This window comes from Copadichromis virginalis, linkage group LG20 (assembly GCF_057382275.1).
Source record: "Copadichromis virginalis isolate Kocher_CV1m ecotype Utaka linkage group LG20, C_Virginalis_male_GT1.1, whole genome shotgun sequence".
Taxonomy (NCBI): Eukaryota; Metazoa; Chordata; class Actinopteri; order Cichliformes; family Cichlidae; genus Copadichromis; species Copadichromis virginalis.
In genome coordinates, this window is record NC_140637.1 from 19941540 (window position 1) to 19959137 (window position 17598).

The following is a 17598-nucleotide window of genomic DNA, read 5'->3' on the forward strand; positions in this document are numbered from 1 at the left end:
CATGTTGATAGCTCTCATCCACACAAAGACACACTCACCTTCCCTCCTCCACACAGACTCACGTCTCATTAATACTTGGACCAGAAGAACGTCTGCTTGTAACATACACTTGTAGCTCCTGAAAGGCTCAATTACTGCAGCAGAAACACAGTTTCAGCGCTTTCTGTAAGTCTGGATTGTTGCTGCAGGGCGTGAAGACTGATGAGTCGTGCACAAAAGCAAACACAGCAGAGCCACTGTAATGTTTAAATATAAATTTGTATTTACATCAATATTAACATCAAGAAACAAGGTAAGAAAAACGCAACAGTATTTTACATCCTGTATTAATGACTGTATGATTCCCAGATGTGTTTTCTCTTTTCTTTAAGCTCCAATGAAGCACTGAGAGGAGTTCCTTTCCGTTAAAGCAGAAACACAGATGTTTTGTTTGAAATGTTTGTGGATAAGTCTTTCATATTCTTCATCGAGAGACAAGGGTTTTAGAAAAAAAGAAATCCAGGCTATTATTCTGAGACATAAATGACATCAATCATGAATGAAGCCTCCCTTTCCCAGCTTAAAAACATTCTCCTGTGTGAAATTTGCAGCACCACGATTCAACTGGCCATAAGGTCTACAGAAAGGAAGAAACGATCACAAACAAAAACCGAAAGCACCTCAGCAGAACCAGACTCATGTCTACTCTATTTCATACAGATGGGGGATATAATATATGCAATTAAACATATTCAGCTCAATGTATATTATAGGTAATGTGCAACAGTAAAAGCACACATGAGTACTTGCACAATCTACATCAGGAACTGTGTCTACGCACTGCAGAATGACAAACAGAAATCTTTGGGTTGAGCGTGTTTTCAAAGGTAGATTTCTCAACAGAAAGTTCCACAGGAAACACATCAGAAATAAAGTTCAAAACTTGAATGTAAAATTAAAAAACACCCTGCCAAGACAGAGGCAGATAATCAGGGGATTTAAATCTCCTTCCTTCTGTTTGTTGCTTTCGTCATGATTAAATATCTGCGGACAAACCGCACAGGCTTACGGACACAGCGGGACTGATTTCCAAAGTCTCGTATATGAGGCTGAACGAAACTGAAAGCACAGAAACCTCAGGAGGGGAAAACAAGTCAGAAATGGAAGCTTGAGGTTAAGTACAGAGAATACACACCTCACATACCGGTAAGACATCTGGGCCTCTTGAAGCCTAACACAATCATGTGTCAACTCTTTTTATATAGGCAATTGTTTTGTTTTAATTAAAAGAAATATAATTTACTTAAAAAAAAAAAAAGTTAACCCACTAGCACCTCTTTAGCTAAGACTATGTCCTCGGAAAAATAAAGAGAAATTCTTGATTCGGAAATCACAAAATAAAAATAAAGGTGCGTTCTGAGAGAGGGAAAGTGGCAGTATGAAAGAAAGTCACACGTACTGCTTACAAAAAGAGGCCCTTCCTTTCCAAACCGATGGTTAAAGTATTGAAAATAAAAGCCGAGCCATGACAGAATAAGAAAATTACACTTTTAAATATCAAGCCTTACAAGCTGTGCAAAAAACAGTATGTGACCTACAAAAGCATATATATATTTATATATAGTACATTTGAAGCATATTTACAATTCATTTTCACAGACGAAAGGAAAAGAAAAGCTCCTAACAAGACACCATGTCTAATACTGCAGTACCGTCACTTTGAGTAAACAATGCTTCAGCTTTGTCCTCAGAGGAAAACCAGGAGGAAGGATTATTGCTAGAAATATGCACACCTACACTCAAATCTAACACTTTCTTTTAAAATGTTAGGTAATCTAGGCATAATTTCATAACTGGCAATCCATTTTTGATTTACTTACTAGTAGCACTGAAAACGGGTGCAAGGTAACCAAAATATCTGAATCACTTTGAGCTAAAAATCACCTCCTCAATGTAAATGATCACCTTATGACTCTGTAGAAATATAAGTGGAGTGTTTGAATTTTAATAGAAGACTCTTTGTTCCAAGAGTGACTTTAAAGTGGCTTAAAAATTGTCATATTAATAAATCCGCACACTATATACGAGTGTATTGGATCAAATCTGTGCTTACTGCCTTTCTACTGGTTCCCACTAATGAACAAAGAGCATCAAGGTTACCCATTTCCAATCAACAGCGCCTTTTCTTAGATAGGAAACCCTGAAGAACAACGCACACAAAAATAAACAGAAGATGTCTGCTGCTATGCGTTAATTCTCGGGTAAAGGCCTCTATATTGCCACAATCCTTTTGATGTTGGCTTTTCCTTAAAGTGCAATCAGCCAACAAGGAATTCAGTCGTACTTTAGCCCAGGGGCGTCCCAGGGAATGAAACAATGTGCTACTGCTTAATCACATTCGTGTGAGTGTCACAATCTGACGGCTCGTCATCTAGAACCGCTTTGACAGAGATCCTCCAGGAGCAGCAGAAAGACGGCGGATTAAAAAAAGTCCCGAAGAGTTCAGAAACGAGAGAGCAATCTTTTCAGATCTGAATACAGCTTCATGGTACATTCGACAAAGGAGAGGATGTCACAACACGTTTGTCCACGTGGTTTCACTCGAGCGTCCGTCCACCTTCACCGCTTGGTCCGGCGAGTGCGTTCGGCGTGGGCACGCACACACTGCTCACAAAGAGGGGGATATTATACTAAGGTCCGTTAGAGGAATCGCAAAGGTGTCTGTATGACCATCGTTATGTATCTGTGTGTAAAGAAGTCACAGTGTTTCTGATTTTTTTATGTTTTTTATGATCGCTGTGTGTTTTCATGTATGTGACAGAGTCTGTGTTTCCGCAGGTTGCCAGACTGACGGTACTGGCCACGAGTCCAAAGGGAAGTTCACGCCCCCACCTGGTGGGAGTACAGCACAGCACAGACTAACATCGCCCAGTCTGCCCAACACACCCGGTGCTGCAGCCGTCTGCCGTCTCTGAATGGTGATCACAGTGAGGCAAAGGAGTCTGCCACGATGTTCAGCAGTATTTCTAAACGTACAGCAGAGGCAGAGAAGAGAGAAAATGAGACAGGGAAGTGCAATCAACAAGTTTTCCACAAAACACCTGCTAGAAAGAGACACGACAGGTTTAGTCAAGTCTGTCCTAAAAAATACTTACATACTTATATATAGTCATTGGTGTCTGTCATTTAAAGTGGCCGTTTATTAATTTCTGCCCTGTTGAAATTGTGAATAATGAATAAATAAAGGTAATTCTGGACTGTGACTCTTACAGAGCAAAGGTATTCTAAGACTTGACAATATAATGTTTTTCTAGTATGTGAGATACAAGAGCGGAGGTAAAAAGCCCGTTTTGACAAATATGCAACAAAGAGGACCGTCACACCTTTTCATATAAAGTGCAAAGGACTCTGGGATTTATTTGTGTTACAGAAACAAGAAGGTGGAGGCATGCATCTTGATCAAGTTAGCTTAGCTTAAGAAATCTGCACAAAGATAAGATTTTGGGCTCAGTTTGCTTCTCGGGACTTCTAGTTGGATCTTCAAAGAAACTGTAGCAGTCAGTCAGATCTGCAGGTACTTATAAGAGTTTGAGAACCATAAGTGACGACATTAATGTTTCTATACGTTTAAAATAAGCTTATAGTTTAAGCTTCACTTCCCTGTGCTGTAAAAACTATGTATACTATGAATAAGAGGACTTCTTTAGTCAGCAGTTAATAAGCCTTTAACACATATGAGCCTGTTCTTTAGCTTCTCACACCCTCTGAACATACCTGATCAGGCCCCATCGGCATTCGTCCCATCACCATTGGGTTCATACCCATTTGCCCCATGTGACCTCCTCCTCCACTAGGCGGCATGCCCCCGTTCATCATCATGCCTCCATACTGCCCTGGATTCCCCTGCTGGCCAAACTGCTGTTGCCCTGGAGGTCCCTGCTGCGCAAACTGTTGCTGAGGGTACGAACTGGTGACAGAAGGAAGAAGAGTTAAACTGTTCCTCTTCAACAAGAGAAGAACAGAAACTATGCCCATCCCTCTCCCATCCTCCTGACAGCGAGATGTAGGGGAGTAAATGTGTCGTACCTGTTGCGACCCATGCCTCCCTGTGACCAGCCTTTCATATCAGCACCTTGGTACATGGGGCCACCCTGTGGGTGCTGTTGCATCATGGGATTTTGAGGCCCCAGGCGGCCAGGCATCATGGCATTAGGAGGACTTCCACCTGAGGGGCCAAAAGAGGGGTCTCCTTGCTGGCCTATCCCTGTGGGGAAATCATCAAGCTTCAACTTCTCTCCACTATTGTTTAGGTACCAGTAATGTTCAAGGCACAGTTGATAAATACAGTACCAGCACTCACCACCAGGGAGCAGCAGTATTCTGCCTAGAAAGCAGTTAATTAGACTCACCATAGTTGCCACCATAGCCAAACTGCTGGGGGCCCGGCTGGCCCATGGTTGGCCCTCCCATAGGGTTGTCCATACCGCCAGGAGCTGTAACGTTGGGAGGAGGGCTGAACCCTCCAGCAGCCGCAGCAGCTGCCGCCGCTGCCTGCTGTTGCTGTTGCTGCTGCATCAGCATCATCATGCGTTGCCTCCTCATCTGCATGGTGACCATCTCCCTGCTTCGTTGAGCCATCATCTGAGCGTTCAAGAAGCTCGGCTGGAGAAAATAAATAGATAATCACATTTCCAGAGGAGAACTGTCACCTGCTGTAGTCATATTTAGACCTTTCTGAAAATATGTGATGAAGAATGTGTTAAAACTGATGGGAAAATGGACACGGTGTAATAATATTTTCCTAAATTTTACTAAACTACAACAGCCAATTACACTATTAAAGATGTAGCACTTGAAAACTGCAACAATGCTTCAATAATAGACTGGGTCTAAAATTGCTGCAACTCATCAGAGGTCACTGTAATACTTTTTTTCAACCCCAAATTAAGGCTGAAAGTCTGCACGCGGCTAAATTAACAAAATTTGTGTCGATGGTTAAGAAGAAAAAGATGCAAAAAGGGTGATTTATTATAACACAGTGCCACATTTAAAAAACTGTGCACACACAAAAGGTCTGAGCTTGCACACAGTAACTCTACAGCTACTGCGACAGCCGTTATATCTATTTGCTTGGTACATAAACACCTTTTTGTGTGTTTATTTAGTCATTAATAAAAGTATGACAGGTAACTGCAGTCACATTAAATCCATTTTCACTTAGATGTAACCAAACAGGTTTTTGACATCTACCTGTCCTCCCATGCCAGGTTGCATGCCAGGCCTCATGCCAGGGTTTCCTCCTGGGTTCTCCATTTTCAAGGCCATGCCCTGCCGTGTCTGATTCATGAACTTCAGGAAAAAACAAAAATCCAGGATGACAAGATGACAAAAGCAAATATTAACACAGAGCTCCAACACAGAGAGACAGACTTAATATTTACATCTATGGCCAACTTTTGGTTACCAGTTAACCTAACAAGCATGTCTTTGGCCTGCAGGGGGAAGCTGCAAGAGCGAGGAAGCTCCAAATTTCAAAATGGACAAAACTATCCACAACAAATACAGGTTTCCAATTTTCCAAGGTAAGACCACCACTGACTTTATTTGCATAATGGTACACTTGCGTTTGTCGTTCTAATTTAAACATACTGCATATCCTGTTTGTATCACAAAAACTACAATACTGGGACAAATCTGACCCAAGTTAATTTGCCTGTAAAACAAATCATGATGGTCTTGTGGTCACACCTGTTGTCCCTGCAGTCTCTGTTGCAGCTGGAGTCTCATTGGTTTGTTTGCACTCATCATCCTGGGTCGCATCATGTTGGCACGAGGGTGGCCCATGCCCACCATTCCACCCATAGCGGGGAAACTGCCGCCTTGGCCCATTTGTGAGAGCATGGGCCCAAATCCCCCCTGCTGGGCCTGACCCTGCATAGGGTTCCCTCCATAGCCAGGCTGCATAGGCATAGTAGGAGGTCCAGGATAGCCCTGCCCATAGAGAGGCTTCTGGTCCACTACCATGGACGGATCCTGCCCTGGAAAAGGTTCTAGCTGCTGCTCTGCTCCCTGTGTCTGGAGGAGATAGGACAAGAGGACAGAAAGAGAAGTCTGTCAAACTTCCAATTGGTTTCCAATTGGTTTGCTCTGTAATTATCTTTTTCTAAGTGCACAGACTGATCCCTCTGGGCTCATCTGTTACCTTTCAGTAAGGGAACAGATTGAACAGGGTGAGTCACGACTGAAATATCAAATGCAAAGATGAATGCTACACTCGCATGCAAGCAATGATATTTTTCTCCTTTTACATCACATATTGAGAGGTCTGGAAGAGCACATGGGTGAACATGTTGTCCTTTTATTGTTTTCTAACCTGGCTGACGAGGTCTGGGATGCCCAGAGCTCTGTCTATCTCCTCCAAAGCGATGCCATCTGTATTGTTCAGCAGGGAGTCTAGCTGGTCCAAAAGCGCCCGTTCATCGCTCTGACCCTCACTCGTGGTGGGAGGCACCAGAAGATCATCTAAGGTGTTGCCAAACTGCCGCCTGCAACAAACGCAGAAAAAGAGAAACTCAGCACAAGGTTCAGGATAAAACATAAGAACATAAGAATTCAATGGAGACCCAGAGGGGTGTTGCACTGACCTGCTTCCCTCCATGCCCATCATTGTGTCCGGCCAGGAGGGCGACTGGTTCGGTTGGCCCTGCTGGCTGAAGGGGCTCATACCCATGCCCATATCAGCAGAACCTCCTAAACCAGCAAGACATGGGTATAGTTATATAGCCAGTCAGCTGCTTAACTGCTAATAAGGTTTCTAGCAGGAAACATTCACATTCCCCCAAGAAATGTAATTACTTTACTTTTCATCTCACACTATCATTCAAACAAAAAGTTAAGTTTCATTTATTCATAGTTAAGTTAAACTATGAATATACATTACAGATACTGAACACAGTATAAATATACCTGCCAATCTCCTTGGCTTGTATTTCTAAAATTTCACCCTTCTGTCTGTGCTTGTAAACATTTCCCTACCACCATCGGCGCCTGGGCCCCGTATGACAGACGTACCCATATCCATGAGCTGTTGCTGCAACATCGACCTTGTGGCTGGTACGCTGTTGGAGCGGCTGACCATGGGCCCTGACATTACGCCCTTGCCGTTGTTGTTGTACTCCATGCCCGGGCGCATGATGGGTGGATATCCTGCTGAGCCCACAGGACTGGCACTGGTGCGGGGCATGCCCCACTCACCTGAACTACCCATGGGGGATCTCTGAGGACCCATCCCTCTATTCATTGGTCCTGGCAACACATAAACACCACATGCGTGTGTCAGTATCAGTATCAGTATACACAGAGCAGTTTAGCCCAGTCTTAGTCCTCAATATTATCCATTTAAATTGTGATACAGTCAAGGGCAGAAACTGGTGAACACATACAAAAAAAAAAAAACCAAAAACTGAGAGGCAGAGAAAGAGTGAGAGGAAATGTGCGGAGTAAATAAATTCTGAGCTCCATAAACACATAACCACACACCCATGTTTCCTGGATAGCTGTCTGGGCTGCCCATCATGTTTTCCTGCTTGACAAGCATGGGGCGTCTGCCTCCTCCAGGCCCACCAGGAGGCTTTGCATCCATGGACATGGCCCTCTGGAAGGGCACCCGGGGTCCTGAACCCATACCTGGACTCCCTGTACAAGCAGCATAAAAAGATTTCGGTGCTTTATAAAAATGTAAATGTATGACATGAGAAAAAACAGCTCCTATAATAACATATTTGTCTTGAAAAGTATTGATATCCCATTGTTGCACAAGCTTTCTTTTTATGGATTCATAAATGAATAAATGAGAAAATAATGAAAATAAAGAGAAACCCAACAGAAAATATAATAGAATCGAATGACTAAAATTAAGCTATTTTCCCCCTGCTCCGTTACTCACAGCGGGCTGCCACAGTGGGTAGCTCCACATATTTGATTTGACTGCTGCTTTCAGTTTTTATGCCAGATGCCCTTCCCGACGCAACCCCAAAGGGATTTGTGTCTCCTCCTGGGATCAAACCGGGGATCTTCTGCAAATGTATAAACCACTACACTATGGAGCCACTAACCACTAAAAAATACAGGGACTTAATAAAATAATGCAGTTAATATTGAAAGTATTAAAAATTAAACAGGCTCCAGTCGCCTTCAACCCGAAACTGGACAAGCGGTTGAGAAAGTGGACGGATGTTTTACTCTTTCTTCTTTTTAAGACAACTTTTGTAACACTTTTAGAGATTTAGACTCACTCACATTTTATTAATCGTCATTTATTCAGCGAGCGAGGATATACGAGCTTTTTTCACAGGATTCAAAAACAGCAGCTATGACATATAAAACATTTTAACAGCTTATTAAAGTCAGATGCTGCGTGTGAATACAAATCTCTATATGGTCTAAACTAAACTCCAGTGAGAGAGATTATAGTGTTCGCTTCACTTTTGTATTTTTTGGCTTTGAAACTGAAGTTGTACTCTTTGCTACTGTTTTGTCAAAGGATCAGTGTTGCAACATGCAAAATGCTGCAAAGGAGGAGCCCTCTTCAGTACAGCTGAAGAGAAGTGTTTGGGAAACAGCCACACAGACGTTAAGAGTTCAAGAAAACTCTGAATGACAGCATGAGATGCTCAGATGCTATTTCAGTGGCATTTTATCCTGATATCATCACATATGATATCATAACGCCTGCTCTGCGTCTGTCACTTCTCATAAGCTTTGATCTGTAAACTACTCACCCTGCAGGCTGTCGTCAAGGCAACCCGGGGGTTTGCTTCCTGTGTCGTTGGCCCCTCCACCTCCAGCCTGATCGGGGTAAAAGTCAGAGCTTGAACTCCTCAGATCTCCCAGGATAGATTCCAGGTTGTGCAACTAAAAAAAGAAATAAAATAAAAATAGTTACCCAATAAGTCAACAAGACAAGATCAAACATTAATCTTCATGGAAAGCTAAATGTCAGGTCACGACAATAGTACAGTACAGTCAATCTTACATCATCAGGTGGTTCTGACTTGATCTTGCTCTCGGGATGTTCAGGTACAGGGCCGGGCCCAGATCCAGGGATACTCCGTGGTGGGCCGCCAGCAGCCCCCACAGGTCCCTTCCCGTCTAGCTCTTCGAGTTTGGGCTTAACATCCGCTGGCTCTTTGGAATCATCCTTGTTGAGGAGATAATGGAGGAGGGCATGGGTCTTCTCCTTCTTGGGACTATGCTGCTCCTGTTTGGGATCTGTGATCAACCCAGGGCCCGACCCGGCCCCTGAGCCTCCTGTTCCAACCTCAGCGCCCTCCTGGCCCCCGAGAGACACCTTGCCTGTAGCCTCAGCTGTGATCTTAGCCACTTCATCTGGCGTATTGCCGTTCTGCAGCAGCTTGTGGAGGATCTTGTGCTTCTCTTGCAGCGAGCCAGTATAGTGGGCTGATGACATTGATGCTGACACGCCCCCTGGTCCTGTCGCTTGGCCTGAATTTCCACTGGCCGAAGAGGATGAGGTAACCCCAGTTGATGAGGGGCTAGTCATGCCTCCCGTCGCATCCTTACTGTCTGAGCCCGCAGGAGTGTTACTGCTGGTCGGAGGGGGCGGTACAGGGGGCCCCGTTGGCCCACTGCCACCTATTCCCAGCTCCTCTGTAGGAGACGTCAGCAACTGCAGCAGCTTCTTATGTCCCTTACTGTCTGGCACTCTGCGAGGAGGTTCGGAGTTAGCCGCTCCCGCTTCATTGCTTCCGTCTCCAGAGTCTTTAGTTGCTGTTGCTGCCTGGCTATCTGGTCGGTCTCCGGAACTCTCAGCCTGAGGATGCTGATGATGGTGGTGATGGTGCATGGGGTGGTGATGGTCGCTGGGTCCAGGTGCTAAGCCCCCGGCTGGGCTTTTGGAGCCATCCTGGCCTGGTTTGGCTGCCTGACTGGGCTGAGAAGAAGAGGAGGAGGAGTGGATGCTGGGAGAGCTGTCTGGTTTGTGGGCCGGAGAAGGAGATGTTAGGGTAGAGGGGAGTGAGCTCCCTACTCCTTCACTGATGGCTTGTAGGGCATTTAAGGAGCTGCTGGAGAAGGTGGTGGTGCTGCCCCCACTTCCACCATTACTGCCAATGCCACTCATAGGAGAGTGCAACCCTGGAACAGAAAGAGGAGTCACACATTAACTGGATTCAACAATGAATTCAGTAAATTAAAATATGCTGAACACTTGACGCTAACAGACTTACCTCCAGGTGAGAACTGGTTGGAGCCCATTTTTGGGCTTCCCCGGTTCCGAGGTGACATCAGGAGACCCTGCTGAGGAACGCCCATTCTCGGGCTCCCCGAGGGACTGTTCATGCCACTGAGGCCAAAGCCGCCACTGCTCTGAAACGGGGGCTGCTGTTGGTGCTGCGGCATGCCTTGGCCTGGGTGATTCATAGGACCCATCTGATTCATGTGCCCCATCTGATTCATCTGCATCATGCGGTTACCCATGCCTCCTCCTCCTCCACTTCCTCCTCCGCCATTTCCTCCATACATCGAGCCGCCGCCCATCGGACCCATGTGACCCTGCTCATTCATGCCGAAGCCCCTGTTCATGCCCCCCATGCCCCCCATACCCATTCCGCCACCGGTGTTCATTTGGGCATTCGGGTTGGGGCCTCCCATGCCCTGCTGTCGCATCGTGTTTGGCATCATGCTCCCACCCGGTGCTGAGCGGTAACCATTCGGCTCCCTGTGTGGAAGTAGAATAAAAACTAGCACAAGCTTTGAAAAAAAGCACATACCTTGAAAGTGCACTGTCTCCCACAATAACCTCTCAGACTGTAGACTTGAGATAAATGCATATAAAATACTCGCTCCTCTGCGGATTCTTTTCACTGTTCACAGGATGTCGGTGTATATAAAAGCTACTTCAGCTCCCACTTGAGCTATTTATGTGGCATGAATACCTTGGCTGCCTTGCATAGACATGCTTGAAGTGCTCCTTTTTGTTAGTACAATAAATGAAATGCACTTTGCCGAGTATGAATGCAGTGTGTGTATTTTCAGTTTTCTGACCTCTGTAGTAGGTGCGTGGAGATGAAGCCTTGCGGCTCGTTGCTCATAGGGTGACGGTACAGCTTACTCTTGGTCTGGGCTGTGACTGGAGTGCCGTCAGAGAGGGAGAAGCGGTACAAGGGCGTCTCTGCGTGACCCTGCAGAAAGGCTGCACAGACAGATAGAGTAAGATGACCTAAGTCACAACACAGGTCATCAATCACTTCCTATATGATGAAACCGTCTGTTCAAGAGATCAGTACTGGGATGGTAATGCAGGAGGTGTTTGTGTTTAAATAAGTAAGAGTCTTCTTTCTAAAAAGATAAGTAGTAACAATAAACTAAAAACAAAGCCAAAACCAAGATAAATAAATATACAGTTAATTAAATAAAGCCTTTACCAGCTGATATTTTTAATGTGGATTTCACTGAGATGAATTCACTAAGTCCTTATACGTGCGTTACCCACCCTCATGATAGTGGCGTTTGTGTGACCAGGGCTGCCCATCGCTGTGCTGAAGGAACATCTGAATGCAACGCCTCAACAAATCCTCCCAGCCCGGACGCATCGACGCTCGCAGGGAGTTCTGGTCGATCTGAATCAGTTTACCTGCCAAGCAGGACAGAAGGAGGGCACGCGGAGGGAGGAAGCAAGACGCAAGAAGAAAGAGTCAAACCTGTTCGTGGGTAAAGAAAGACCATCGCGGCCTGTTTGAGCTTCTGTGTTTGTTTAGTGAGTACACAGCTCCTCACCTGAGAGTTCATGCCTGGTGTTAAAACTCTCCGTCCTCTCCATGGCTGTCACTCGACGGGCCACGCAGATCATACATGACTGAAGGTCTGCAGGCGAAAGGAGATCAGCCTTGACGATACTTCATATTCACTCTGTGCGTTTGAGGCCGATTATTCAGTATTGGTATTTAACATTAATTTTCACCTTTTATTGTTTTATTTATGTTCTGTATTATTCATTTACTTATATCTGATTTTCCACTTTCTTTTAGAGATCCTCTTACAAAAACACAAAATAAGGGATAAGATGTGTCTCATTGAAAAATATATGAATAGACTGTAAATGTGCATGTGAGCCTCTAAATTTGTGAGGTTTCTACAAAACAGTGGATGTTGAGACAAAAACTAAGAAAAACACATTTCTGTGTAGAGACACTATTGTGAATATACTGGCTCCTCCTACCTTCGCCCTCCTCGATCATGGCCTTGGGTTGGGTAAGAGCAAAACATTGCATGGTCTCGTAGCGTGGCCCTCCAGGCCCCTCCTCCATGGGGCCGTGGGCATGGCCAAATTTGACCAGCATCCGGCAAGTAAAGGTGTGACTCTTCTGTCGGGCTGCCTCGCTTCCCCACGACACCCCATTTACTAAAAAAAGGAACACAAACAAAAAGGCGTTTACTCTTGGGAGTAAAATGGAATGAGCCTGACGCTCGTGGGACTGAAAACCACACACAGCTATGAATGGATTGCCTGTCATCAAATATCACAAACAGCTCACACCCTATCCTGCCACAGATCCACACAGACACACAAAGGACGACAAAGGAAGCAAAAAAAATAAATAAAAAATGGCACTGCAACATGTATTGTCCTTCTTTAATTGAGAAGCAGAAGCTCCCGCTGCTGTTCGGATCCCTGGCTAAATGGACCATGGGATTAATCTAGCCAAGGTGTCGATTTCCAATATCTCTCCCTCCCAGTCTGCTCTGCAGTGGGCAGAGGCCAGGGACACTCAGCCATCTATCCTCATTTAGACCCTGACTTCTCATCACGGCATGCACGCACACATTTAGAAGGGGTCACCTTCACAGGGAGATGAAGAAAGAAAGAGGCACAAGGAAATGAAACTTCAGAGAGAGATCCGACTGTTCGCCAAGGTCTGAGTGAAGCCTTATCGGGGCCTTGAGCTGGCCGGAGGTTTCTGTCTGGTAGGTGTGCAGAGGATACAAGAGAGGACCCGGGAGAGCGAGGCACGTCGGGGAGGTAAGCATGGCAGTGGTGGGGAGGGGCTGTGTGATAGTGAGAGGTGATTTAACAAGGCCTTAGGTTTCTCTCTGAAAAAAACAAACAAACAAAAAAAAAAAACAGAAAGAAAGAAACACCAGCAGTCACCGGGGCTGACGCCTCCCCTCAGACGCAATTAGCCAACAGCGAGGGAGGACAGAGGGGTCAAAAGCACACCGGCTAACAATGAAAGCTCACTTCATGTTCTGGGGACGAGCGTGTGTGTCTGTTTTTGTTGGTGTATGTGTGTTTCTTGGGTGCTTGTGTGGTGTGTGTGTGTGTATTTAACTGTAGCTGGCACGGTCAGCGGTCATCCCGCAGGAATGTGCAGCGAGAGCGCATTTCATTCACGGCTTCTAAAGATAATGAAGGGGCAGAGCAGCAGAGCGAGACACAATGAGGGGTGGGAGAGCAGAAAGGGAAGCCGGTTGAGAAACAGACAACCACAATATTCGTCTTAGTAGGCAGCCATATTAAGTATGAATGAGGCTGAGAAAGAGCGAGTTGAGGGAGGCACCAGGGACGCTGAGAGGAAAAGTAGATAAAGATGAGTGTTAAAAGATAAAGAGAGCAAGTGAATAAAGGAGCGTGCAGGGGAAGAGGCAGAATAAGTGGGAGAACGTGTCAGCAGCAACCTCCGAGCAGCAGTGGTGCTGCTCGGAGGTTGCTGCTGCTTAGTTAATCGAGTAGCAGGTTCAGTCGAGCACACATATCCATAATTAATCAGCTTTATAAATAGTTCTCCACGCACATGCTCACATACGCGCGCGCACACACACACACGGCACCCTGACGAGTGGATTACTGACATAGACGTGTGAAAATACACAATAAGCAGTCGGAGAAAGCAACATTTGCTCGAGTACTGCGCTTAACTCTTTCCTGTTTAGCTATTTCTTGGAGACACGCTCTCAAACGTGGTGATGTGATGCTTTATTTGAGTTTATTTTTTAATAATTTTGAGCCACCGAGTCTGAAAGCGCCACTTATCGTGACGATCACTTCTTATCATTTTTAGAATTTTTTTAGATAACAACACCAAAATAACCAGGAGATGAATTCATAATAGGAGCAATCATCATTTGCACTCCGGTATTAAAGAATTAGCCTCACCTCATCCAACTACACAACAATAAAATGATACTTAGCCCTAACAGAGGGTACTTACATTACTCTGGTTGTACACAAATACTAAAAGTAGAAAGATTTCCCATACTTCGAATGGAGTATTTTTAGGGTGTGGTGGTACTACTTTTAGCTGAGTATAAGTTTTGAGTGCTTGCTCCACAACTGACAATAAGACACACATACGTGCATGCAAACACAGTGAATTAAGTAGAGGAAAGTGAGGAGGTGCATTATTCAGCAGTACGTAGTTTCCAGATGGCTGCCATGGGATCTGAATAGAGCTCGGGCCTGTTTTACACTGTCTGGACCACTGAGTGTGACTGACAGCCGCGCTACGCTCTGCCTGCTTAGCACCGAGTGGGTGGGTGCTCCTGTGCACATGTATGTTTTGTCAGGTGTGTGTGTGTGTGTGTGTATGCGTGCATGTGTTTCTGAATTGCTCCTATGCACATGAACACGCTTCCCAGGAGCTCCTCATTATAACAGGAGATGGAGTAAAGACCGGAGGTGCAAGAATAAATAACTTTGAGAGTTTACGTTGACGTGTGCGGAGAGTTGTTGTAACCTCTCAAAGTTAGTTTTATACCTCGGCCCTGTGGAAGATGTCAAGCAGGGTTTGCTTTTGAGCAGATGTGTAGCTTTGCAGTGTGTGTGTGTGTGTGTGTGTGTGTGTGTGTATTGAGATGTGTAGGCTTGTGTGTGTGCGTGTTCCTCACTGTTGGTCTTGGGCAGGTTCTTGTGAAACTCCTCCCTGTCGTCCTCGTGAAGAATGTTGTACACGCTGGTGTTGATGAGCTCCTCCTGTTTGTACTGCAGGTACTGCGTCACGTTGTCCGACACGAACACGATGCTGCCCTCCCGGTTTACCACGAACAGGAAGCCATCCAGAGCCTGGAGCAGAGCGGCCGGAAGTTACCAACGGCCAGGTGGCCAATCGTAAGCATTGATAAAAAGCACGTGATTGACAGGGGAGGAGAGCTGGGCTCACCTGCAGCAGAAGTGGACCCAGGTGGTCCTTGTCGATGACCCCCTGACCAGTTGAGGACACGTCTGACTTTTGAACGTCGTCATCGTTGGATGAAGCTTTACCTGGAGGAGAGGAAATGAATCACAACAAGAAATAAATAAATCGATGACATCACACACAGTCAGTTCAAACCCAGCTGTTTTCAAAGAAGAAAAAAAAAGAGCAAAGGAGAAACAAGGTGAGAGCTATGTTACCTGAGAAGAAGCAGCCAGTCCATCACTACCCAATCTGCATCAGCAGGGGGCAGCGTTTCTCAAGTTTCACTTTTTTTTTTTTTTTTAAATTTAAAAATACAGGTGAGGAGGGAGACGGATAGAGGCAGGTTTCTCTGAGGAGCCCGTCAGGAGGAGAGGAGGGCTGGGTGCATGTGGAGCAGGTAGCTGCCGTCCTCATGCTTTATATTCAGTGTCAGACTGTGAGGGACTGGCTGGTAGGCTGGGGCTGAGAGAGAGAGCGAGCGGGAGAGAGCTAGAGAGGATCTGGAAGCTGTAATGGTGCAGGGGTAGGAGCTAAGACACCTGAATTAATGGAGGTGCTGAGGCTGAGAGCGGGAAACACAGACGGAGAGAAAGATGGAGATGGGGAGGTCCGGGGCTGAGACAGAGAGATGTGGATGGGAAAAATGGATTGTGTTGGCTCGTTGTATTAATGCAGAGCTCGGTCTGAGAAAGAGGCGGGGGCTGCTTGGCTACAGGAATCATTCTATCTGATTAGCTCCCAAGGGGCACTGATACCCACACAAAGAAAAAAAAAAAGCCATTGCTGCCTGCAGCCGGGCGCTGCGAAGTTAGGAAGAGAAGGACGAAAAGAAATGAGGGAAAGGAAGAGGAGAGAGAATGAAACAGAAAGAGAGAGGCTGCGCTCTATCAGTTCATTCAATATCTTAAGATGCTGGGAGCAAACCTGAAGATGCTGCAACTCATTGTGCTGCAATACAGATGAGACATGAGGAGGGAAGAAAAAAAAAGCAGGAGAGCAGAAGTGAAGCAAAAGCAGAGAATCTTACATCCAAGTGAGATGAGAAAACGGGAATGATTGATGGAGAAAAGAGCAAAATGAAGACTGGCAGTAAGACCAACTGAAAGTGAGAAGAGGAGAAGAGGAACAGGTAGAAAGCGAGAGACGAGTCTAAACACCCGTGTCATTTCTGTCTTCACTTCCTGTAACTATGGCAACCTGTCAGCAGCCAGTCAGGGCCAGCTGTAGCCTCTTCCCCTTCCTGTCGAGGTGGCAGACACTGACTGAGCCGAGCAGAAACAAGAAGGAACAAAATTTCACCACCGGCTCTTCCCCCTGATCTCCCTGAAGTTCACCTTGGAAGGAAAAATTGATCCTGACACACGTCCGATTCCAGGAGTTTAAATCTGTCAGTCTGTGCACTGATGGTGCCTCTGCAAGGCAAACGCTTCAGCCTGCAGCTTTCTAGATGGTTTGCTGCAGAAATGACCGCCGCATCACGGAGATGAAACTATGACAACTATGACAAGAGCAGATGTAACTGAACTAATAATTTGGCAGTTCAGCAGAACGGATGGGCATGTGATTACCTGCAAACGTCCAATTAAACAGCCCCTGGCAAGGCCAGCACACAGCTGTGCATGGCAATATTACACACACACAGACACACACACACTCGGAAATGACAGGTTCACAAAGCATTGCCAGTGTTTCCTCCCAAACATAAACAGTCGGGGCTGTGAAATTTGTGGGAGATGAATGACTGATCTGTCCTTGCACCTGGGCTCAGAAGAGGCACGCGTGTGCATGTGCGTGCGTACATGCTAACCCTGCAGCTGTCCATACCGCCGCTATAGCACCATAACACCTTTCCCAGTGTTTCCTACAGACACTTCCTCGCAGTCTACCTAACTTTCAGGGCACCTGTCCGTTTACTGCCCCTCAGTAGCCTTCAGATCACCGTGCCCACTCACCCTGCTCTTTGATCTGGCGGATCTGGCGCACCGTCTCTTTGAGGATGGCACATTTGTCTGGTTTGACATTGAAGCTGTCGATGTCGCTTAGGTTGGCGGAGATCAGCTCCGCCAGTTCCTCTATGTATTTGCTCTCCTGCTCCCGCCGCTTCCTCTCACACCTGCAGGGGGGCAATAAACAAAGATTAAAGCTAAACTACAGCGATGCACTTTTCTCAAAGTGTGATCAAAGTGCTGTTTCTATGTCAGAAAACAATGCAGAGTGGCTGCGAGGTAGATGGCAAGCAGTTTATTTGTGAGACCGATGTCTTCTTTGTGCCGCAAAAAATGACTAGTTGAAATGTCAGCAGTGGTTGTATTGAAGGTTGAGAACAATGGCTATCTTACGAGTTAGTCATTTGCTGATACGGCTAACTGGACATTACTTTCTTTTTTTTTTAAAAAGCTTGCAGTACGGTCACCTTTCCCGGCAA

The 17598-nt window shown here is 45.8% G+C and overlaps 1 protein-coding gene across 1 annotated transcript in view; it reads right to left on the reverse strand.

Moving 5' to 3' along the window:
* Positions 1 to 239: 239 nt before the first annotated feature.
* The window catches only part of LOC146684690 (nuclear receptor coactivator 3-like), a 65464-nt gene continuing 48105 nt past the window's right edge, over positions 240 to 17598 (reverse strand). Inside the window, exons 4-23 of the mRNA XM_085443392.1 lie at positions 17126 to 17286; positions 15156 to 15256; positions 14884 to 15058; positions 12218 to 12400; positions 11776 to 11862; positions 11492 to 11632; positions 11044 to 11191; positions 10227 to 10717; positions 9014 to 10134; positions 8760 to 8892; positions 7519 to 7674; positions 7051 to 7284; positions 6624 to 6729; positions 6353 to 6524; positions 5728 to 6054; positions 5230 to 5328; positions 4389 to 4641; positions 4066 to 4243; positions 3754 to 3946; positions 240 to 3005 (exon numbers count right to left, since the gene is read on the reverse strand). Coding sequence (XP_085299518.1) covers positions 2994 to 3005; positions 3754 to 3946; positions 4066 to 4243; positions 4389 to 4641; positions 5230 to 5328; positions 5728 to 6054; positions 6353 to 6524; positions 6624 to 6729; positions 7051 to 7284; positions 7519 to 7674; positions 8760 to 8892; positions 9014 to 10134; positions 10227 to 10717; positions 11044 to 11191; positions 11492 to 11632; positions 11776 to 11862; positions 12218 to 12400; positions 14884 to 15058; positions 15156 to 15256; positions 17126 to 17286 — 4471 coding nt within the window. The 3' untranslated portion in view covers positions 240 to 2993. The remainder of the gene's footprint in view (positions 3006 to 3753; positions 3947 to 4065; positions 4244 to 4388; positions 4642 to 5229; positions 5329 to 5727; positions 6055 to 6352; positions 6525 to 6623; positions 6730 to 7050; positions 7285 to 7518; positions 7675 to 8759; positions 8893 to 9013; positions 10135 to 10226; positions 10718 to 11043; positions 11192 to 11491; positions 11633 to 11775; positions 11863 to 12217; positions 12401 to 14883; positions 15059 to 15155; positions 15257 to 17125; positions 17287 to 17598) is intronic.